Source organism: Malaclemys terrapin, chromosome 2 (assembly GCF_027887155.1).
Source record: "Malaclemys terrapin pileata isolate rMalTer1 chromosome 2, rMalTer1.hap1, whole genome shotgun sequence".
Classification (NCBI taxonomy): domain Eukaryota; kingdom Metazoa; phylum Chordata; order Testudines; family Emydidae; genus Malaclemys; species Malaclemys terrapin.
In genome coordinates, this window is record NC_071506.1 from 46123310 (window position 1) to 46147447 (window position 24138).

A 24138-nucleotide genomic window follows, 5' to 3' on the forward strand; every position below is an offset into this window, starting at 1 on the left:
TATTTATACACTACGTTTTCTAAATTTAGTTAGGAATGTATATGTTTAATACTTGAATTGTACAACATTCATTAGCTGGCTGCATCTCTTTAGAGTTACACAAATCTGCGATTAGGTAAATTATGATATATCAAAAGGCTTCTTGGCAACAAAATTGTTTTGAAGACATGTCACTCTGTTTAAAAGTACGATAGGCCCTGCCTCACACGCCTCAATCCGGGAAAACTCTGTTATATTTAGAGTATATTTACATTGCAGATAAACACCTGCAACTGGCCCATGTCAGCTGGTTTGGGCTGTGGGGCTGTAAAATTGCAGTGTAGCCTTTTGGGCTCAGGCTGGAGGAGCAATGGGGGAGAATCCCAGAGCCTGGACTCCAGCCATACCCTTACGGTCACTTAAAGGCCTTTCCATGCTGCTGCACTCTGTAGTACAAGTGTAAATGGGCCTAAGTGTAACTGAGAAACAGGCCCCCAATCTTGATTTAAAGAACGATTAACTATTCTTCTTATTTAAAAAAAAATGTGCCTAATTTCCACTTTGAGTTTGTCTAACTTTAGCTTGCAGCCACTGGATCTTGTTATGCCTTTGTCTGCTAGGTTAAAGAGCCCTCTATTATCAGATTCTTATTCCTGTGTAGGTACTTTTTGCCTATTTATCTGGAAAATATTAAATGCTCATACCATAGCATGAGCCAAATATCCATAGCATGAGCCAAATTCTGCCCTCCATTTTGACTCAGTAAAAGTGTCTTTTATATTACGGTTAGAACATTCCAGCCCAAACAGTAGTTGACATTTCACAAATATCTACAAGGAAAAGTGCTTAGGTCAACATGAAGAGAAAACAAAATGAAACAATAAAGAATGTAAGATAAGCATATTTCCCTTGTATTTGCAACCAGCAATAATCCAGCAAGTTCACTCAGACACACAGCTGATGATCATACTAATATCAGAGGTGTCTGTGATACTGCATTACTACCTCAAAATCTTAAGCAATTGTTCACAGTTTGGCAAGGAACAAGAATCCATTTATAATTCATTTGAAAAAAGGGGGAGAGGATTTATTTTACATTGTGTTTAGCTCATACTCATTTTCTGTATTCCTCCACCCCCCACAGACATAAGGAGTGTGGGGGTTAGAAAGGAGATTGTAAATCACTATGTAGAGTTCCTTAATAATGTATATGTTTTCCTCATTCATGTATAAGTCCACAGAATTTGATGGATAAACCGATAGTTACAGTATATAACTCGTTTCTCCCATGCTAGAAGAATGCACTTAGCTATTCTTCTGTGCGTTATAGCTACACAAATATATATTTGATTTTGGAGAGATGAGGGAGAGAATAATATTTGACTGAATTAAAAACTACTGCCCCCCCCCCCTTTTTTTTCTATTCTCCTCCTTGTATTGCCCGGAAGGGCTCTTTTTATACTCTGCTCCTTGAGCCAAGAGTTCTCAGGTCACATTGCTCTCTTTGTGTGCCTATGGCCTTGTCCATATGCTGAATCAGAGCTATGGTGCAACTGATGTAACTGCACCATTGGTGACCTCTACCATGTAGACAACAACAAGCCAGGGATTGCATTTATCAACATGTCCTTGTTCACCTTTGGGATCAGCACCACTGCAGCTGTGCCGACTGCATTCAGGTTTAGCCCCAACTGAACAGACAAGGCCTATCTCCTAGGGTTACCATACGTCCGTTTTTTCCCGGACATGTCCGGCTTTTATTTCCAAAAAGCCAAACATGTCCGGGAAAAATATTCCCTGGCTTACCTTAGAGCGGGCACCGGGGGCTGCTGTGCTCCCTGACTCCTGGGCTCTGAAAGCGCCGAGCTGCCCGAGCACTACCGGCTTCGGGCAACCCCCATGCCTCTGGACCCTGCGCCCCCGGCACTTCCCTTCCCAGGCTCCAGGGGCGCAGGATCCAGAGGCATGGGGGCTGCCTGAAACCAGTAGCGCTCGGGCAGCTCGGCGCTTACAGAGCCCAGGAGTTCAGGGAGCACAGCAGCCGCCGGAGCCCGAGAGGGGAAGTGCCCGGCCGGGGGCGCAGGGTCCGGAGGCATGGGGGCTGCCTGAAGCCCGAGCGCTACCGGCTTCACGGTTTGCTGGGCAGCCTCCAGACCCTGTGCCCCTGGCTGGGCGCTTCCCCTCCCGGGATCCAGCTGCGCTGGAGAAGCACCGGCCGGGGGCGCAGGGTCTGGGGGCTGCCTGGCAAACCGTGAAGCCGGTAGCGCTTGGGCAGCCCTTTTCGCGTGGCTGGGAGGAGGGGGAACGCGGAGCACTCAGGGGAGGGGGCGGAGTTAGGGTGGGGACTTTGGGGAAGGGGCGGGGAAGGGGTGGAGCCGGGGTGGGAAAGGGGCGGGGCCAGAGCCCCGTGGAGTGTCCTCTTGTTTTATTTTTTAAATATGGTAACCCTACTGTCTCCCCAGGATGTTAGTGGTGGTGGTCTGAATGAAAAGTGCAGGAATAAGTTGTTCCTTTGATCCCAATCCCACTGAATCGACAATATCTCATAGCAAGCACCCACAGACGTCAAAAGAAGTTTATTTTAGTGAGGATATCAGGGTTTGGCTCCAGAGCAGTTAGTTACCAGAAATTTCAGATCTTCATTCAGGAAAGTCACTGAATGTTATCTGGTACTATTTGGCGCTAGAACATTACGATTGCATGCTCCAGGGAAGAAAAGGATGGGGGAATACAATCCTAGTACTTCTTCCAGGTTATTCAGGATTTTTAATTTAAGAGCCAGGAGAAATATAAGACACTAAATGTCCAAATTAAAACCTGCTATACAAATTATTCTCCCAGGTATTTTCAAAATATATAACAAAAAGGTAACCCCTCACCTATCTTACATTATACTGTGCTGGCTTTGTTACACAGGCTCAAAAATACATGAGCAATATTATTTTTTAAAATGTTACATTTTCAAGACAGCTGTGACTCACGAACCTCTTTGTTCCAACTGTCAGAGAGCACAGAGGTGCATAGAGTTTTACAGGAATCCCCTGGACAGGATGTATGCATAATAATTCACTAAAGGATGAGGTCTCTACCAAGAGCCAGTATCCCATCATAATCACTGCAAAATCTACGTACGCATAATATTTAAGAAGTTACATGTCTATACTGAAAATTATGTTCTTAAGGCAAGTAACCAGCAGGTGACATATCTTGGACAGGTTCCTTTCAAGCAGGAGGTAATAGAAGTTTATTGCTCCGTCATGTGGGCATTGGGCATTGTCTGACTCAGCAGATGTCTGTTTGCATAGTGAGCCAAATACTAATAAAGCGTTTGTGAAATCTTCAAAAGAGGAAATTTACAAGAAGAAATAAACAGTAGGAGGAGATCCTGCCTTTAGAGTAAAGACAATGGATTGTTGGGGTATATCTGGGCATTCACACTTCCCCCTTACCCCCGCAGCTCCTTCACTGAGGCTTTATGTCTTATGAATGGAGGGTCACTGCTAAGCTTGGCTGTCAAACATTGGAGGGACTTTGGGTGAGCATTCCTCTATTAAAACATGAAAGTATCTAGTTAAATAAGTCTACGATCTAGAATGCAGCTTATGATTTTATTTTATATGTAACTATTTGTTTACAATACTACTTGCTATCACTTGAATCTCTGTACTTTAAGGAAACTTTTAGTTGTTTCACTATAAACCAGGGGTGGGCAAACTTTTTGGCCTGAGGGCCACATCTGGGTGGGGAAATTGTATGCAGGGCCATGAATGTAGGACTGGGGCAGGGGATTGGGGTGCGGGAGGGAGTGTGGGTGTCGTAGGGGCTGCAGTGTGCAGGAAGGGGCTCAGGGCAGGGGGTTGGGATGCAGAGTGCAGGAGGGGGCTCAGGGCAGAGGGTTGGGGTGCAGGAAGGGTGCAGCAGGGGACTCAAGGCAGGGGGTTGGGGGCTCAGGGAACAGGGTTGGGATGCAGGGTCCAGGAAGGGTTTAGGTGTGGGCTCTGGCCTGGCGCCGCTTACCTCGAGTGGCACCGGGGTGGCAGCGGCATGCAGCAGGGCTAAGGCAGGCTCCCTGCCTGCCCTGGCCCTGTGCTGCTCCGGAAGTGGCCAGCATGACGGCAATGGCTCCTGGGGGTGGGGTGGGACAGGCGGCTCCGCCGCACGCTGCCCTCGCCTGCAGGTACCACCCCCAAAGCTCCCATTGGCCGCGGTTCCACGTTTCTAGCAGCGCACAGAGCCCTCTTCCCCCTCCCTCTCAGAGGGGCTGCAGGGATGTGGTGCCAGCCACTTCCAGGAGTGGCGCGGGGCCAGGAAGCCTGCCTTAGCCCCGCTGCACCACAGGGCTGGAAATCTTGGGGCCAGATTGAAAGCCCTGATGGCCGGATCCAGCCCATGGGCCGTAGTTTGTTCTCCCCTGCTATAAACATATCTAAGGGGTGTGTTAAGGGGAGCAGTGAGTTGAGGTGTAACTGGTAAGCTGGGGTGTACAGCTTCTTTGGCAGCAGTGAATCTGCGAATACAGTGGCCCAGGGGCTGGATCCTTCAGGGAGATGATTGGAGGACTTGGGCATTGGGGCATGCCTATTGCTAACTCAGAGAGAGCAGGACCTGTGTAGGCCTAAATGGGAGTGCTTGTGCTGCCTGGGGCCAGTGGGTTTTGGGGAGCTGACCCCTGGCAGGCACAGACAAGACTTCCTCTAAGGGCAGGTGGTAATGAGTGCCTCACAGCTGTGGATATCCCAGGAAGTGTCGCAACAGCATCTTAAAATATGTCTACCCTGGTGGCAGTGTATAGAGTACAGGCATTGCTCCCCAGCTAGTGTGGGTATAAACAGCAGGGTAGATGGCAAAGTGCAGCTTAAGTGAGTTGAGTAGAACGGAGTGCCCTACATGTCTGACTGTCCAGGCTATGGCTCTGTACAGCCCAAGCAGTACCTCCCAGGTCAACACTACTATTTTTAGCAGCGTAGCATCAGGCTGCCTCCCCACTAACAGAGCATTTCTCTGCTGCAGGGAAAGGCCATAGCAGGAGAGGAGGCAGTGAGGAAAAACTCCGGCAACATGGAGCTGCTGGAGCCTTTCCCTGCTCCTGGAGTTTTTCACTGCCATGTGTAGCTACACCCCACAGTGACAAGTGTGCATGCAGCCTGCCTTTCACTGCAGCATGTAGCACCTGTACTTACACCCCAGCATAAGTGTGGCATTGTAGGGGGAGAATTTCTGTATTTCTATTCTGGCTGTTAATACCCACACACCATTTTGAATCCCTGACAACAACTAGGAATGCATCTTGGCTGTCTTTCTTCCCCCTCCTTAGGGACAGTTTCCCGCCCTTTCATGTGACATGTGATCTGCCCAGTAAAAGCACGGCATATAAGGGCTAGCACATCTGAGGGAGGGTGCTGCCCATCTCAGTGGCAGAGTGCTGTACTCAGATGTGTATGCCAGAGCACCACACCTTAGGGTTGTCGGAGGGTTTAACACACTTGCACGCAAGGGTGAGCTGCCACCTTCTCATCCAGATCTTACTTACACCCACGATGCCACAGGGAAGAAGGAAGAAGAATCACCAGCATTAAGCAGAGTTACCACCTACCTGTCGCCTGAGGTCCACTTCTCACCCTGCCGAGTCACCTGGTCAGTCCTGGACCCAATTCGCGCCGTGAGGAGGCTCCAGACAAGTTGCAAGATATGGTAGAGATCTTTTAAGTCCTCCATACCCCTTACCTGGGACCCGTCTTTGGGAGGGAGTAAACCCTTTTGGTCACAGTCAGTACAGTTATAGTGTCACCTTTGCCTATTTAATTTACTTATCTGTGTTGAGAATCCTTTATACTATACCCAGTTTATTTACTTTGTTAAACTATTGTTAGTCTAATAAACATACCGGAGTTTTACTCCTGCACTTCCTTGTTAGTTTTTATTTTGGGCAATCTTAAACCCCGATGATAGAGGCGGGTAGGGTGACAAATCTCTTGACTGGTCTCCGGCCATTCTAAATCCAGTCAACAGCATAGCCTTAATGTTCTCTCATTTTCAACATGCTGAGCAATAGGTGATGCCAGCTGAGAGCTCCTGCCGCAGTTGCAGGACTATCTGCACCTCTGTTCCCTCTCTGAGGACACCCTCTCGTGTGTCATGCCTTGGGCCTTTACCTCTCCTGGAGTGGAGTTCACAATCCTGTCACTCTCCGTGCAGCCCCTACAGTACCCTGTGTATCAATCATGCTTACCTAGTAGGTCCAACTGAGTTCAGCATCTGCAATTCTTCCCTTTCGGAATCTGTGACCAGTGGTATCCAGTGACAAAACGGTGTTCTTCAAACCAAAGTATTGTTTATTTTCACAGTTGGAAAAAACATTTAGAGAAAAAAGGATTTCCACACCACACAGAGTTTACACATCTATCTTACCCTTAAGGAATGGTAACCTGTCTTTGGGTAACCTAGACAGGCCAGATTTCTTCAGACCCCTCACACTGAGTGCCTGTATCTCAGACTCATTCCTCCGAACAACTGCCCTAACCTTGAGAGGGGTTTCTTTTTAAACCTGACAGTTCTCTGCCCACGCTTTTTCCTATCCTGACATTGTCTCTTAACATTCCTCAAGTGTCTGTGGAGAAATGGCTTATCTTGAGCCATTCTTTTCCCCTTCCTGCTTGTTTTTCCTTATAGGCCCCTATTGAACCAAATCAATATATTCAGACAATAAACATACCAATAACCAGGTCAACATACAGCATTCATACATTTTTTTACAGAGCACCTCTAATTCCATCAGAGCTCTGGATTTGGTTTATGAGAAAAATCTATTTTACAAACCTCAATTAAAATTATCATTATTTGCAGAGATTGTGGCAGTACCATCCTTGTGCTAGATGCTTTCCAAACTTCTAGGCGCTTTCCCCACAGTCCTCTGTTCTCTTTGTTGTCCTTGAGGCAGACAAGTGCTCACCTGAAGAGCTGGTCTTGGTATTTAAGGGTATGCTTGCAAAACAATTATTTTTAGGGCCTTTATATCCTAGACAACAGATTCCCATTTGCACAAGGCCAGGCCTGGGATTTTGGGAGCATCAGGAAGATGGTTATTTGGATTGCTATTTGGATGGTTAACTGGATTACCAGCTATTTCATCACTGCACAGCTGACATGCCCCCAAACTCTTTGCATATTCAATTTTTAGTCAAGAGCTGAAAATTTTGTATTGGTCACTTCTGATGACCCGTTAGTTACCTGCCTTCAATTGAAAAGAAACTGACATTTGAAAGAACAGGTCAGCAGCAATAAATGAGTACCTAATTCCCAGTTTGGTACACTCAGGCTGCTCCAGTATAACTTCACAGTAGGACAAGAGCCGTACCTCCATCATCGTCCTCTCCATGTGTCACATAGTACATCAGACTACTGAATACAAGATCATAGACTCCTAGCTACTCTGTGCAATTCATTTTGTTTTATGCATTAAAATATATAGTTAAGAATTAAAAGGGAAAAAAAGTTAAGTTTCCAAGTGGCACACTAGTATACTTTGGCTCTAGAAATGCCGTAGGATGAAGTTCTTGTCAGTCACAGGGGCCAGGGTTAGTTCCCTTGTCAGCAAAGTGCCCAGCAGGGTTTTTAAGACTCTTCCTCCATTTACTCCCTTTCAGCAAAACCCATGAACCAGACGAATGTAGATTCATAGACACACACACACACAAGTAGAATCTGCCATAAATGGATAGTTATAAATGCAATTCTTTTCTCTCCACCAAATATGAATGTGTCGTCCATATTCTCAGTGAATACTTATATAGTGTTGTAAAAGATACATTCAGATAAAACAAAACAAAAAAATGCTGGGCACAGGTCTGTGGCTAAAATGCTGGACACATGACTAGCTGATGGTCAGGTTTTTGTTTAAGATATCAGTAGCAGAGATTATTATTAGTCTACCAAATAAATTATGAACACAGAAATCAAGACCTTGATTCAGCAATACACTTAAGCATGTGCTTAACATTGTGTTTTTCTAAATTGGGGCCCAAGTCAGTAGCTGTTTGGCTCTGGACATTTATAAGTTGTGAGGATAAAGATTTAACAGAATTATTTGGAAAGACAACCAGAAGATGCATACTTGTGCAATAAATGTATACTTGTGTGAAAACCTATGCACTGAAGTTATACACAGCATGTTAAATCTTACTAATAATCTGTCTTTATGCCTTTGGAGACTGGTGGAGGTATCACCCCCCTTCTGAGAACAGTCTAGAAGAAAATCAGTCTTTGTTTCAAAAGGAAGGGAAAAAAGGACAAACTTATACCTAACTATGCTAATACTCTTCCTAGGTTTCCCCTTTATCCCTGCTAAAGTTTACTTCTTTCTTTCACCGAGACCTACAAAGATGAAGAAACAAGATATGTAACAATAGTGTGTATAGCTTATTGAAGAGCATTGTAATCTGTTATGAATTTAAACTAGCAAAATGAAAATTTCAGCCTTTTTATTAAGGTACTCCTTGTATTAGTGTACCACAAGAGAACCCAATCCCATAAGCAGACACTGTTTCTACCATATATTTAGCAATGCCCATTCATTACATTTATTTGATAAAAATAAAGACATCCTGCATCATTTCAGAGGGCGAGACTGAGACCCAGGGGTAAAACCATTAATGAATTAATGGGAAGGAGTTGGGGATGGAAAAATGGAAGCAATATCCAGGCATGCAGGTGAAACCTATGGTTACAATATTTCTTTTCTCACTGTACTGTTCCAGTCCACTTCCGATTTACTCATTATCATTTAGCGCCGTCTTCAATTTTGCTCTCAAATTTGCAAGCAGCATGTCTGGTACAGTCAATTACTGATTTGTCTAGATCTTTGGCACTGCTCATCTTCATGTCTGAAGTGCTGCTGGGCCCTATGACAATTTTATAGTATAGGATGAGCCTAAAGGAAGAGGATTTGCAATTATTTATTGGTGCAACAGTCTTGCATTTAAAAAAAAAGCACATTGTAGGGACATTATGTAGGTCTGGCATCACTAGCAAGACTGGCACAGCTCACTATGCCATATTCCATCAGTCATCTTCAAATCTATTCTATAAAAAGTATACGCACTGGAGCTTGGCATTGTCCCATTAGGTGCTATTGGTGCCCCAGTCAGAACTTTTACATTAGTAACAAGTTTAAATATCTGCACAGAAACAGGGCTGAAATGCAAAATTCCAATTTACTGCAAAAACGTGAATTTAGCTAGTAAAGTCTGCAAAAGTTTACAGTAAATTATAGATCACATTCTGGTGACTCAGTTCACAAAAGAAGTTAAGACAGATACTAAAATATCACTGCCATGTTTAAACACATAGGCAAGCAGTAACGCACAATTTAAACCTTGAACTATTTTGAAATGGGTCAGGCCCTAGCTCATCCTCCAAGATTTTCCAAGTATCAATAATTTGGATTCTTCATTGATTTGGCTTTTATGACAAGGGCAGTAAATTACTCATGATGTTTGTAACCTTCTTGGAGGGGGAGGTGGGATTTTCAATTGCAAAATTCTTATTAATGCCAATGGCATTCAGTGCACAGCATAACCGAACAACTCAAATTCTTACTGCTGTAAAATGTAGATGGTGTGTATGTGCTGCATCCAAGAAAATTAAAAAGCTATAAATCGGATTTATAACCATTCATACTGTATTAAATGTGCTAAAGAGAATTAAAACAAAATCAGATTCCTCCTCTCAGACTTCTCTCTCAACAATGGCTGTCCCTCAAACAAGAAAGGCGGAACACCAAGGGGGTAGTCTGGAGGGAGAGAGGGGATAAGAAAGGGGTATTGCCCACCAAACTGAAAGCCTCAGGCAAGCACAGAATTCTGCCCCACTCCCAACCCGCACATCCCCATTGGCCTGACTGGAGCTGCCCTCTCAGCTATAGAAGTGCTGAACACCACTATTTTCAGTGCTGATAGAGGGGATTGCTACAGATCAGCACACAACACTTTTCCTCCAGGAAGTAAGTACACTAGCTCTGCAGCACTCTCAGTGCTTTTGTGTCAAAGGAGGTCATGTGCGTTTATTGTGTTACTGCTAACCCACCTGGGCAGCTTGATCATTATACACCACATAAAATCAGTGCTTACTGCAGGTCATGTAGACGTTAAAAATAAACTGGAATTAGAAGCTTGATGGATCAAATGCAACATTTTACATTTCACATGTGATTTTGTGTCAAGTTTGTGGAGGCAAGAGATGAGTTAGACAGCAACGTTCTACCAGATCACATGCTGGTCTGTGGATCCCATCACACTCCCTTTGACTGAAATGGGAGCAGGTGCAGGTCTTGTATCATTAGGTTTACTACTTGAGTGAAGAGACAAAATTAAAATCTAAATACAGGCATATGGCAGTCTTAGTGTTCTTTAGGAAGGAACAAATCTACCCAGAAGGGTAATGTGAAAATAGCTTACAACAGAAATGAACATTGGCAGAACTCTACAGGGTTGGTTGTAGGGTTTTTTCCTTTTATATCAATCCTACCACGATAGTGAGTGAGCAGCATCCCCATCATTTGAAGACAGTTACAACTTAAAGGATTTTTATAAATGGAATAATTATGATTATTTAAAATAGAGAATAGGGAACATTTTCTCTTTTTATGTATAATAAAAATACTTTCAAATACTTCATTAGAGTGTATGTCTTTCCAGTTGCTCTTCAAAATGACTAGTTTTAACCTTACAATGTAACCTTAGTTACATCTAATTCTTTCGCTTACCAGACTTACATAAGTGCAATAAAGACCAAAGCAATACAGATATAAAGTAACCTTTCAGAAACAGAAACCTACTTGTAAGGAAACATTTACATGGCTTTATACTGATATGATAAATTTAAAGATGCAGTCTTAGAAGCAGATGATAAATCTGGGTAAGGCTGAAGGCCCATCTGTTTATTGTCTTTCAACTTTTGTATTATAACTTTAGCAAACTCCTCTCCTTGGCTGTCAGTAGTATCAAGCAGTTGTCGGACTTTTGACGTCCTCGTAGGTTTGGTGCTGATAAGTTCATAGTCTTCTTTCATGATTAAATCCCTTGATAGGAGGGCATCCAGAGACTGGTTCAGACATGCTTCAGTCATCTGGCTGACAATGTCCTCTCTCCTAATTTGGATCCACTGGTGAGCTACATCCTGTTGCATGGATTCCACAGCAAAACCTAACATTGAAGAAAGATTCAGAAATCTAGTGTCATAGTTGCAGTGAATTTATAGTGCTATAAAATGAAGAGTGAGTTGAGAAAGAATGGTCCCAAACCATACCTGTAGTTAAAATAACAGCCTCGTAATACTCTGCCAAAATGTTGCTACATTAATCCAGATTAAAACTCTGTTAATTGTACTAACTGTTAATTAAAATATTTCTTTAGTTATTCTAATGCTGGGTCTTTATTTCTTAGGGGAAGTAAAAAAGTTACAAATACAGCTGCTCTTCCTAAAATGCCACCATTATTCTGAAACAGAAACTCGATTCTTTCAACCACTCCCACCACCAATGCCTCTCCCCGACACAAAACCACCTCCTCTTGAAACAGCTACAGGGATGGATCACAACAATCTGTGATGATGCCTTTTTTTCCCTATTAAAACAATGTCATTCCTTTCACCTTTTCTGGCTTGCCCTATTATCCCATTCTTATGTTTCTTAAAACTACCACATTACAGACAGAAGAATGATAATTGGTTAAGACACTGGACTAGGACCCAAGACCAGCATTCAAACCCTAACTCTACCACAGACTTCCTGTGTAATCTTGGGCAAGACACAGTTTCTCAGTGCCTCAAGTCCTCATTTGCAGAATAGAAATATAACACTTCTTTTCTCCTACCCTATGTCTGTAGGAGAAAGGCAGGATTAGCTATACCTTGACCATCCCTGGTAAGTGTTTGTAATTGTACCATTCTGCATTGTAATACCCCTTTAACAAATACCACACTGAAGCAGAACCATCATACACACCTCAGTCACACTGTATGTGCCATCTTCCTTATCCTGGAAGTAAAGAATTTCCTTAAACTGGAAATTCTTTAGAGCAGTATTGCCTGCATATTGTGTTTTGTATTGCTTTGTTAGTGCTTAGTAAATAATAATAGGCCTAGTCTTCCCTTCAGACACATACACACAAATTGGTAGTTGCACATCAAGATTGTGAAGGCATCTCACTGACCATTCATTGTTTCCCTCTGATATTAGTGGGATTTAAAACTCCATCAGTTTGTGTTGTACCTGGGGTAAGTGCTGATGACTGCAGCATGTGTGTCATAGGATTTGATGCGTCTGAACAATCTGCACCAAATGAGGAAGGGTAGCTGTGGTAGGGCACATACAATTTAGCACTCTGGGCTGGAGAGATATTTTCATCCATGCTAACAAGAGAGCACGGTCCTTCAGAACTGTTGTCTTTACCTTAAATAAAAGAGAAAGAATCACATTACTTTTAGGTTCAGGAAAGAAACAAAAACATGTTAAAAATTATTTACAGCACCCTTAAAAAAATTGTTAGTTGCATGCCTTTCATGTCTGTTCTCTACAAACAACATTCAGATTTTTCATGAAGCTAAGGTTCACAGCGCTTTTACATTTTTTTCTTATTTTCTGTCAGCTTTGGAGGATTTTTTCTTTGCCAAAACATGGTTGAGAAAACCAGGTTTGGTCTGTTCCAACTTTAAAAAGCCTTAAGCAGCAGAAAATTCCACAGTGGCTAGACCAACCAGAGCTCTGACTTCCAACTTTCATGTTGTCAATTATTTCTTATCAGATTTATTTTAGTGCCTTTTATTTATTTTAGCACAACAAGTGCAGAGGGGCTAAACCTTCCTAAAAGAGACTCAAGCAGAACGGTAGCATCTCAAAGACTAATCGTGTTCTTTATTGGAAGTCCAATAGAAAAATCTGCTTTTTTATTTGTTCTATTAGCTATCTCTTGTGAGGATTCCTATATACCTTCATAAAAATTTCATATGAAATCTTCTTATGTAATTCATGTGGCAATACAGGTTTGAATACTAACTATGTCTAACTTAATTCATGGATAGACAATTCATTCAACTGCAGAACTGACTGAGTACAAGAACAAATGACATTGTGAAAGAGATGCAGCAGTATGGTAATAGGTTTACCTTAATGCAGGGCCTGATAGACAATAAAATCATAGAATTTATATGGACACCTTAACCAGTGTAAGCCTAAAACTGTATGTCACTTAAAGGACCCTTTACACCAAGTTTGTATCCAGACACATCCAAACAACAGATAGGTTTCCATTTTTTAACAAAAGTATAATGCCAAAATAAGCAGTTTTAACACAAACATTCCCTGCAGCATTTGTATTTTATTATTTTTATTACCATAGTGCCTAGGAACTCTAGTTATGGACCAGAGTCCCCTTTTGCTAGGCACTATACAAATAGAAAAAAACCACAATATTTGCAACATTGTGCCAGTGCATGAAAATCTGAGAGTTGAAATTGATCATATACAAAAGGTTAAAACACAATCTGTATTGATTATTCAAATCAGGGGAAAGGAGTAAAATAGCTGAATGTTTTATTTGCAACACTTTTTAAAAAAAACACATTGGCATGAATTACTTGCTCATGGCAGCCAAGGACTAACAACATCCTTCTGCTATGCTTCCTAAAATAGATTAACCAACATTTAAGGGCAGTTGATGGAAGTCAATTTTTATTTTTCATGTGTTTACAAAGTATATTTGATTGTCTCCCCGTGCCACCTCTACAAATTTCTTGTCTTCTTAGATTGTCAGATTTTCAGGTCTGACATTGTTCCTACTTCTGTGTTTGCCTGGTACCTAACACAATGGGACTCTGATCCAGACCAGTGCCTCTGGACACTATCATAATAAATAATAATTGTTCAAAACTATCTTCTGTGACCTTTCACAAAGAACGGATCAGAGCCACTTGAGAAATTTCATACACACCCCATAGAGAGCACAGACATGCCAACAATACCTCACAGTCAGCTGTGTGACAGAGTGCTAACAGGGCCAAAAGAATCATTACTGGCATTTAATCTTCATACCATGGCTAGATGAAGATCATTGGCCAATGCCATCAGCAGAGCTTCTGTCCTATAGATGGAAGCCTGAAGTCTGACAGGAGACTCCAGATACCACCACCAATGAACATTCCCCCCCGTGGGAGATTCTGTACATGGCAGTACACAGTCAATGTCAAGAGGTTTTGAGACTCACCAGTGTCTTATCCAGTCACATTCATACGCATCCTTCATACTGAGCCTAATTTTCCCATGTCAGTTTCACTACATACTTCTAGTTAAACTACTTTATATCACTCTAAACAATCCTTCTCCAGCTCTTTTGTTTCTACTCTGAAAGTATTCATAAACGGGCTGTCATGGCTCAGTATGGCCCGTGATCTAGCACCTACTCCTCATCCTGGCCCATGATCTGGCCATATAGGGGGCAATTAGTTGTCACAATGGGGTGTAATGGAGTTAGAGTGATTTATTCCAGCTGCAGAGGACTACTTAAGTAGAGCTGGGATCTCAGTGTAGGATGAGTACTCCTGTACAAATGCAGTGTCACAAATAGAGTATAAAGGTGCAATTCAATAATAACTGAATATCATGAAGCAATATTGTGCAGCAAGGTTACATACCTGTTGAGAGGATATTATACTTTGGTATAGACTTGAGTCTTGGTAATTCAGGTGACATGCTCCGGAGCGGGAGTGCACCACTTTGTAGGAAGGGAGCACGTGTTTCCTGAAATGAATTCAGTTATATAGTGAAGATGTACATTTTTGGAATGGTTTAGTAATTTCTAAAGTGCTTTCCTTTTGTTGTCTTTTCCTTGTTATTAAGATGCTCAAGTTCACAATTAAAATATAGTAAGACATTGAAAAGAAGTTGTTAGAGAGCTTATTCCTTCACTCTCCCACTTCCCTGGTCCTTCTCGCATGAACAGAGAGCAACAATACCCGAAGTCCGAAGGTGCAAACAATTCGATGTTTATTGGGGTGAACTTCCAGCAAGCTTAAATCCAAGTTCCTTTTTCCTTATTTTCGAATCCCAACTTACTTCCCGTTTGCCCCTAATTTATATAGTAATAGTCTCAGCTATACCTTAACCAATCATTCTACTGAAATTTAAAATTAATTCTACAGCAGACAGAAACAATCACAGAACCAGACAGAGACCATGCAAATAAACATAGCAAAGTGGGAACTATAATGACAAAACAATACAGAAGTGAGGATTTCACAACTACATCTATAAAGACATAAGGGTTTCCCAGCTGTCTCTCTTGATAAGTGAGTTCTTACCAGACAGAAAACTATCAAACTAAATTTCCTTTTACATCTTCTAGGCTCTTCCCTTTCTCTGGAGGTGATAGATTGGATCACCTTTCTAACAGCCCCCGATTGCCTTATTTCAATGTGACTAGTTTGCAATGGGAGGATGTGACCAAACGCTTCCCAGCTTATGGCTGCCTCTGCTGCTTGGCCAAAGGCCTTAGCCTAAAAACAGGGCCTCAGACTGTCACAGTGAGAGAAGGCCCTGACACAGATTCTCTCTTTTATACCTCTTTAACTAGCTAAATGATAAACATATACCTAAATTCTTCAAGTATAGGCCTTTACAGACAGGCTTGAATAGCTATATCCTAACAGAAGTTAAAAACCAAATGCAAATGTTCTTCCACCATCTGCCCAAGATATTACATGCTATTTTAATTATTAGTAGTAAGAATGAAAAGAAGCAGCACTAAGGGACACAATAATTTAAAAACAAATCCTGAGCAACATCAGTGGGAGTGGGGGATGAAATCATCTCTTCCGACCCCGAAATCGCCCATCGTGTGGCAAAGAACAGGCTGTTGCAGCAGATGTGGTCTGCTACATTCTCTGTAGAGGTATGTGTGTGCTCCCTATATTCATTGGATAACATGGTCATGTCTTCCAGCTCCCTTGGGCCACCCACAACTAACTCCATCCATGCTGTTGTGCAAACACTGCACTCTGATGTGCAGAAGATAGAAACAGACTTTCCTACTGCTGCCTGCCCCACTGACTCTGCTAGTTTCATTGCTTTTATGTGTTTCATGGCTGTGCAGCTGCAGAAGAGGAGAGGGAGAAAAGTTTTCCCCATACTGAACTAAAAACCATTTCAAAATGTTTTAGTTACCCCAACACATTTGGGAAAGAACTTGAATTCAAAATTAAGAAGAAAAAGATTTACCTCCTGTGGACTAAGATTCAGAGGTATATTTACAGATGTCAGCTCCACATCGGATGTCTTGTGACTGAAGCGAATACATTGAGACTCATATTTTGACTGAAAGAAACATTGGTATTCTTATTAGTTGTGCATTATAAATCTACCAGGCCAGGACAGTATGGACTCAATTCTTACGTTAGTTACACTGTGACAAGCACAAGTTGCCATTTCAGTGTATTTTCATATTACATTGTAATAAAAGCTATTTACCTTATCTCTCTTTAAGAGAACTACTGCTTCAAGCATAGATATCTCATCAAATGTTCTCAACACTGGTTCAAGATCTATTAAGCATTCTAAATAAGAAAAGAATACTCAGGTCAACATTAACTTTTAATAACAGTAATTTTTCTCATGCTCATGAAAAGTGGTAGATTGACATCCCTGGGAGATTAATGCCACCTATTTATCTAGTGATTTTATGTCATTTTAATAATTAGATGACAGGAAGTTCAACTACTCCATCCCAGCATATGTGTGTTGATGTAAGGCTTACATAGCTGATTTTTAAAATTTCTGGATGGCTGTTACTTGCAGAAATGTCTAATTTAAGTTGAGCTCAGCTACAAAAAAGTGATATATTTAAGCAAACATAAGGGCCTGGGAAACCCCACAACTTCCACTCCCATCTTACAATATACTGCATAATTTTGTTAAAAGGGAACTATTAAATACTTGGCACCAGATCCTCAACTGGCATGACGAAGCAAAACCTCATTGACATTGCTGTGCTGATTTACACTGATAATCTGGCTCTTTGTCTTTTCTAATTTAGTCTCTATTCTTTGGTGATACTTGTTGAAAGCTTACAACCAATTTCCCCCTCTAATCATTATGTCTTTTATTTTCCCTAGGCTTTTCTAGTGGAGAGAAAATTTACACTTTTAAAAAAATATATTTCCTTCTTTGAGCAATGCCATTCTCAAGAGTAATGTTCTGTAGTTGACTGCTTCTGAACAGTCACCTGAGGGAGTAAAACATCATGAAGTGCTTCTCTGGCATTAGGCCAACATAATGTAAATAATAGCTGGTTTAAAACAAAACGACCCTTCACCTCCTTTGCAATAGTGTGGTGAAATCTCTAATTAGAACAAAAAAGATATTTAGCATTTGGAGATATTCTTTATCAAAAGCTTCAAGGTGGGTCAAATTTTGAGCTTAAATTACTGTATCCCTTCAAGGCAGGCATACATGGTATAACATGTCAAAACTCAGAGTCCATTTGACAGTATTTCAAAACAATTATAGAACATCAATAGAGAAAAATATTTTACAGAAAACTTGCAAAATGATCCATAGTACCATTTAAAGTTAAAATAAGGAAGATAAGAAGCTATTTCTGATCATGCAAACTATGTTTTAAGGCAGGAATTTGTAGAAACAAAGGGATATGTTATTTGATGCACACACAATTCCTATGAACAATAGTGAGCATTACAAGGATGCACTGAGAGGAAAACATACTTGAGTGAACAAAAAATACATCCCCACATAATATCGACAGATTATGAGCAAAATTGCTTCTCAATTTTCTCTTTCAAACTGAAAAGCACTTTTCAGAAACCGAGCACGATACTCTAAAAATGGTGAAGAGGTAGTCAGAGGGAAGGTAGCTGATTTATCTCGGCATCACTAATTCTCCTAATTTACTATCAATGAGTATCACAGAAATATAAAGAGGAAGCAAAAAAGTAAACATTTCAACCCTTACAAGTACCACTGCAAAATGAAGGGAACTAAAAGTAAACTGAGTAGAAAATTCCGCTTTTACAATAATACAGCAGAAAAAGTTTTCTCCTTAAATAAAACCACCTGTTTTCTTCCTTTTATTAAAAAAAAAAGTAAGGTTATTTATTGTTATGAAGTCACATAAGATACATACTACTTTGATTATGTAACCCAGATAAATATAATTATAACATTAATTAAACAATCCTTACAATTCTAACATTGTGCTAACACTACAAACAACATTTTAGCTGATGCAATTCATTACAAAATAAGAATACCCAAGAAGTATAAAAACACAGAAACATTTCTCTGCTTTTATAAAAGGCTGTGATATGACATATTCATTGTTTTTGGTTAAAACAAGAGACAAGGTAAAAGTTCATAAGCCCCAAACTGGACTCTGTCTTAAAACTGACATTCAGTTTCAAAACATCCACCAATATTAAAAGACTTGTCCATGATCCAAACATAAGGTTGTAAATCCCAAATACTAGACTGAGTTTCCCATTAAACCATCCACTAGTATGCTGTGTTGTGTGTTTGGATTAAAGACATAAGTATGCCTCATTTTTCTCTCCTGCCAGCTTCACTGAAGGAACTGAAATTGTCAAAACAGTCTGCTTTCTGAGCTCTTTGGAAAGCAACTTTCAAAACACTTTCCAGCTCAAAAGAACAGAACTGGCAACAGTTTTAGAGAAATGAAGCTACTGTGCAACCAAACCACCCTAGAAATGGAGATGTTAAATTTGTTGAAACCCTCAGTTTGAAAGATAAAAGTTTAGTGTTTCATACTGGGGATGTTTTAAAATAGAAAGCACTTTTTTTAAAGGAAACTGCAGGTCTAGGCATGTAAACTGTCACAGAGCTTCTAAAATACAGAATTTTGTACCCCAGCACAATCTTACTGTCTTCATTTTGCAACACTAATTGGGAGGGCAGAAGAAAAGCACCAAGGCCATTAAATTTTGAACAATTAAAGATTGCTACTTTTCTGCTTTTACAAGATAATCTGACATCCCCCCTCCATATCATGTTTGCCTTCTGTATTCAGTGTTCCAGGTTACAGGACTCACTGTAAAAGAGCTAAAGGCATTAAGATAGGATTTCATAGTAAAACCTGACAGCATTAAAGGTGAGAAGTGTAGAGGGGAGGGATAGCTCAGTGGTTTGACCACTGGCTTGCTAAACCCAGGGTTGTGAGTTCAATCCTTGAGGGGGCCATTTAGGGATCTGGGGCAAAATCAGTACTCCATCTTGCTAGTAAAGGCAGGGGGCTGGACTCAATGACCCAACGTCCCTTCCAGTTCTAGGAGATAGGATATATCTCCATTTATTTAAAAAAAAAAAAAAGATATTTATAACTAGAGTGAGTCACCTAGTCAGTATGATAAACATTTAAAATCTGTCAAATGCCACTTTAAGTCTTAAATATACAATTAGTTTCCGATTATCATTGCAACTGGTGGTAGGGACCGATCTAGTAAAGACTGCAACATTGTTTACATTATAGTTTCTTATATTTCTCCACACAATATTCACCTTTTAGGCTCATTGGCACTTAGGCTCAGCTCTCTACCTAATGGTGATTTGGAGGGAAAAGTATAAGCAAAATGAGTGAGAGAGGAAGGGGAAACCCAGAAAGCATTGTTCCCAGTGGTTTTTTTTTTTTTTTAAATCTAGCCACAACTTTTTAAACATTGCTGTAGCAATATGCTGAAAGTTGGCACTAGTGTCTTGCATGAAAAACTAAGACTTTGGGGGTTGTGTACTGAGCCTGCATAATAGACATTTAAAATTCTATGGGTGCACTTAGGGGCAGAGCCAGCTGCCAATTCCACAGCCATGAAATCCCACTGGCAGTGGAACTACTGTGCAATGGAGCTGATGAGCTTGATGTGAAGCAGGCTGAAGGGGCTTGTGCAACAGCAGCCCCTCATTCAGGAAGGTGGGACAGTGTTTTCACACTGCTTCCCCCAGAACACAGGTGTGTTCCGGGAACACACACATTTGTTTATGAAAGGGTAAAAGTTTGATCGTAAAAGGCTGGTTCAGTTTTTTTATAGGAATTTCTAATCTAGGGCTCACTGTTAGTTCAGCAAGCAAAACACCTCTGACTGCTTACAAGTTCCACTAGCCTTATTTTATCTGTTTTCCTCTAATTATTTTCCTCCTTAAAACTCCCACCCCTTCAAAAACAAACAGTAAATTAAGTGCAAATAAATAAATCATGTTAAGGTTGCACAATTAATCACAAAAAGACAGGAAATACAAAATTGAAGATTCCAACTACAATATAAACCTGGCTGCATTGTACATGTTCCATTTTTATTATTGTTTGACTTCTAGCATGAGAGCTTAATGTTACTGTATATGCTGTTAAATGTAAAGCGTAAATTATATAAGATATTTGACAAGGCTGAGTTAAAGCTGTTTTGGATGCAGTTGTTTACATTTCCTTTTTGTGACTGCAATTAAGCAATCTCAACATTGTATTAACATACAGGTATTTTGGGGGATACGGTTTTCCACTTAACCTATACCAAGCAAGTAAACTCACTTGAAAAAGAAGGTCTTTCATCTGGATTTTGTGCCCATCCACTTGCCATTAATGTTACTATCAGCACTCGGTGGGGTATGTCCATTGATAAAGTTTCTTCACTAGTGTCTGGTCGCTTTCCTTGTGACACACTATACATAATCTGCAAGGGGTTTATAACTTCTGTCAAAATAGATATCAGGCATTTATTAGAAATATATGTACTATTGATAGTGATTGTTTACTATAGGAGGATAAATTAAAATTGCAGACAATAATTAGGGATGTTGTAATTCTGCCAAAATAATTGTGTTCAGATTACTGTACAGAGGCTTTAGCTAAATGTAAATAAGGCTATAAAAGAAAACTAAAGAACACATTCTCACCTTCAAAGGGCTGTTTTCTTGACATTACTTCCCACATAATAATGGCATAGCTGTTAAAGTAAAAATGTGCATTACTTTAGAACATTTTATTATTTATGCTGACAATGCACTCAGCATCATACAAAATATTTCATTAAAATAAGCTTGCACAACACCAACTTAAATGGTTGACTATAATAATGTCCCCCTTCATACATGTTATGAAAACCAACAACAAGGGTAGCACTGAGTAAAGAACAATGTGCTATAGCTGACTTTATTTATGGTGGCCATATGTGCCTTTGAAAACCTCACTGATTTCACATAAAAAAATCAGTTTATAAGTAGAGAGTTTTTTCTACCTGCTAGCCCTTCTCATCCTGGGCTCTCAGTGTTAAGAGGGCTTTCTTTCACAGGCCCATTCTACACCTCAGAGTAGGTCCACATAAGGCAGCTTACGTCAACCTAATTAAGTGTCTACACTACAATGCTCCTCCCTCTGATTTAACTCACGCACTAGGCCAACCTAATAACTCCACCTCCAGGAGAGGCATAGTGATTAGGTCGATGTAGTTAGGTTGACGCAGTGTCCATGTAGACACTGAGTTGCTTACATTGCTTATTGCTGCCTTTGGTAGCTGGAGCCCTGCTGACCCATGGCTGACAGCCATAATCCCGCTGCCCCAGGTGGCGGGGTTCACAGCTCCGGGGGGGTCAGCGGGACTGGGGCTCTGGCTATCATTGCCCCACAATGCTCCACTTAAGTTGGTGCATGCGCTGCTGGCGTGGATGCACACTGACAGAAGGAGCATAGTGTGGACAGGAGGAGCAGATTTAATTACCACAGTGGCTGTAGGCTGACCTAACATAAGTCAACTTAATTTTGTAGCGTAGACATGCCTAAACTAACATGAGTTCAGCAGGCCATCATCTATCCTTAGTTACACCTGTGCAAAGCCTTTAAACAGACTGCGAAGAGGAAACAGGGGAAAAATTTGGTCCTGCAATTGGAACTCAGTTAATAATTCTATTAATTATAGGCAAGTCATATGTGGGAGGGATAGCTCAGTGGTTTGAGCATTGGCCTGCTAAACCCAGGGTTGTGAGCTCAATCCTTGAGAGGGCCACTTAGGGATCTGGGGCAAAAATCAGTACTTGGTCCTGCTAGTGAAGGCAGGGGGCTGAACTCAATGACCTTTCAAGGTCCCTTCCAGTTCTACAAGATAGGTATATCTCCATATATTATTAAAAAAAAAAAAAAAAATAGAATCTAGCTCCCTCTCCAGAGTGGTGTTACCTATGCAGTGCTAACACGAGTGAAAAGTAATTCAATAAATATTTTTGTCCATAAAGAATGCTGTTGGGACTCTGAATATAAACAGTGATCAGTTGGGTTAGGTGTCATACACGCCATATTCAGTCTGCAGAGAAGAATCAGAAATAACTCCAAACTTACTAAGCCTAATTGTGTTAATATATAAATCAATGGGACTTTTCCCAATAATCTCCATGGGAGCAGGAATAGGCTCAGAACTACACTTTTAATAAAGGAGAAGCAGAACACTACTTCTATGCAGCAACACATTGTTGGTCCCCTGAGTAGTGACTTAAGAGAGAGTTCACTGTCCCTGACATTTGGTAGAAAACAGTGGATTTTAAAGGCAAAAATTCTGCTTTTCAACTAGAGTAACTGAGTCAAACTGGTACAGAAGTCAAAGACTCATCCCTGACAGGAAGGCCTAAGAGCATTCAGAGGGGTGAATGAACTCTGCCACAGCCTGGGAAACCCCCAACATCACCCTCCCATTCAATCTGAGATATGATATAATTAAACATTTTCATCTCTTCTGTCACATTGTAGTCTGCAACTTCCTATTTGTTTTCCTTTGTCTCGTGTTCCTCTTTCCCTCACTATACCTTTCTCTTTCCTTCCATTGTATAGCTTGATTTGCTCCTGTTCTCTTTTTTAGTATGTAGTGTTGTAGCTGTGTTGGTCCCAGGATATTAGAAACACAAGGTAGGTGAGGTAATATCTTTTATTGGACCAACTTCTGTTGGTGAGAGAGACAAGCATTCAAGCTACACAGAGCTCTTCTTCGTGTCTGGGAAAGGTACTCTGAGCATCATAGCTAAATACAAAGTGGAACAGATTGTTTAACTACTACCTACCTATGCTAAACCATCTGTTCCATCTTGTATTTAGCTGTGACACTCACAGGATCTTTCCCAGACCCGAAGAAGAGCACTGTGTAGCTTGAGTGCTTGTCTCTCTCATCAACAGAAGTTGGTCCAATAAAAGATATTACCTCATCCACCTTGTCTCTCTTCTTCAATGGATGTTCTCGTCTCTTGTCTTCTTCTCTCCCTACATCGGTCTTCTTCTCTACTCCTTTGGTTTGGGTTCTCTCCCTTCTTTCCACCCATGTTCTCAGTTTCTTCTTCTCCTCTTTCTAGACAATCTCTCCCTCCTTCCAAACCTCTTTTTCAGTCTAGTTTTCCCTCTAAACTTACTCTTTCTTTCCCTTTACTCTCCTTCTCTTCTCTCTCTCCTAACCAACCTCTTTAGGCTCTCCCCCACTCTAACCGATACTGTCACATCCTTCTAAAACCATAAGCATAGACAGGGCCTGCTGCAGGTTGCACTCCCTCTCCTGCTCCTCCAATGAACTGCCTTGAGCTCCTGATTCTTCTCTCTTGCTCCACAACCACTTACACCTCTCAAAAGGTGAGAGTTACAGGGATATTCTCTCTCCCTGATTTCTTGCTAGGAATGCCAGGTGCTTCCTCTGCACCTCAAGGGAAAGAGCTAATTATGAGAGTTAATGCTCTCTCCTCCAGGAAGCCCGGGCTTTGTCTTGGCAGTTTAGTCTCTGAAACTGGTTCATCTCTTACCACTGCATCCACACACCTACATGTAAGAGTCCCAAAGTGTCAGAAGTCCTAGATATTTTTAAAATATATGAAAATTATGGAATCCATGACTCAAGTAGCAAAAATGCAGCCTTAATAGATATTCTTAAAAACTATGCTTGACTGCCGTAGGCCATCTGTCAACTGTTAACTATCCACTTCCTCAACTCAATCCCCTCCTTGATTGTTTAGACAGGCTTTAAGGTGGTACCCTTCTGAGCTAACTTGTTCAGTATCTCTTACACGGAGAAAGCAACTGCTGTTTCTTTTATAGGTAGCTATTACTCTATATGTGCCATTCAAAAGCTTACTGG

General features: G+C 41.1%; 1 protein-coding gene across 2 annotated transcripts in view; it reads right to left on the reverse strand.

The window, feature by feature from the left end:
- Window positions 1-8441: 8441 nt before the first annotated feature.
- Window positions 8442-24138, reverse strand: part of RIPK2 (receptor interacting serine/threonine kinase 2) — a 38958-nt gene continuing 23261 nt past the window's right edge. For both annotated transcript variants that reach the window (XM_054020197.1, XM_054020198.1), the window contains 7 exons: window positions 20936-20985; window positions 20571-20732; window positions 16493-16578; window positions 16244-16339; window positions 14662-14767; window positions 12245-12424; window positions 8442-11177 (listed from right to left, as the gene is read on the reverse strand). In XM_054020197.1, the coding sequence (XP_053876172.1) occupies window positions 10825-11177; window positions 12245-12424; window positions 14662-14767; window positions 16244-16339; window positions 16493-16578; window positions 20571-20732; window positions 20936-20985 (1033 nt within the window). In that variant the 3' untranslated portion in view covers window positions 8442-10824. The remainder of the gene's footprint in view (window positions 11178-12244; window positions 12425-14661; window positions 14768-16243; window positions 16340-16492; window positions 16579-20570; window positions 20733-20935; window positions 20986-24138) is intronic.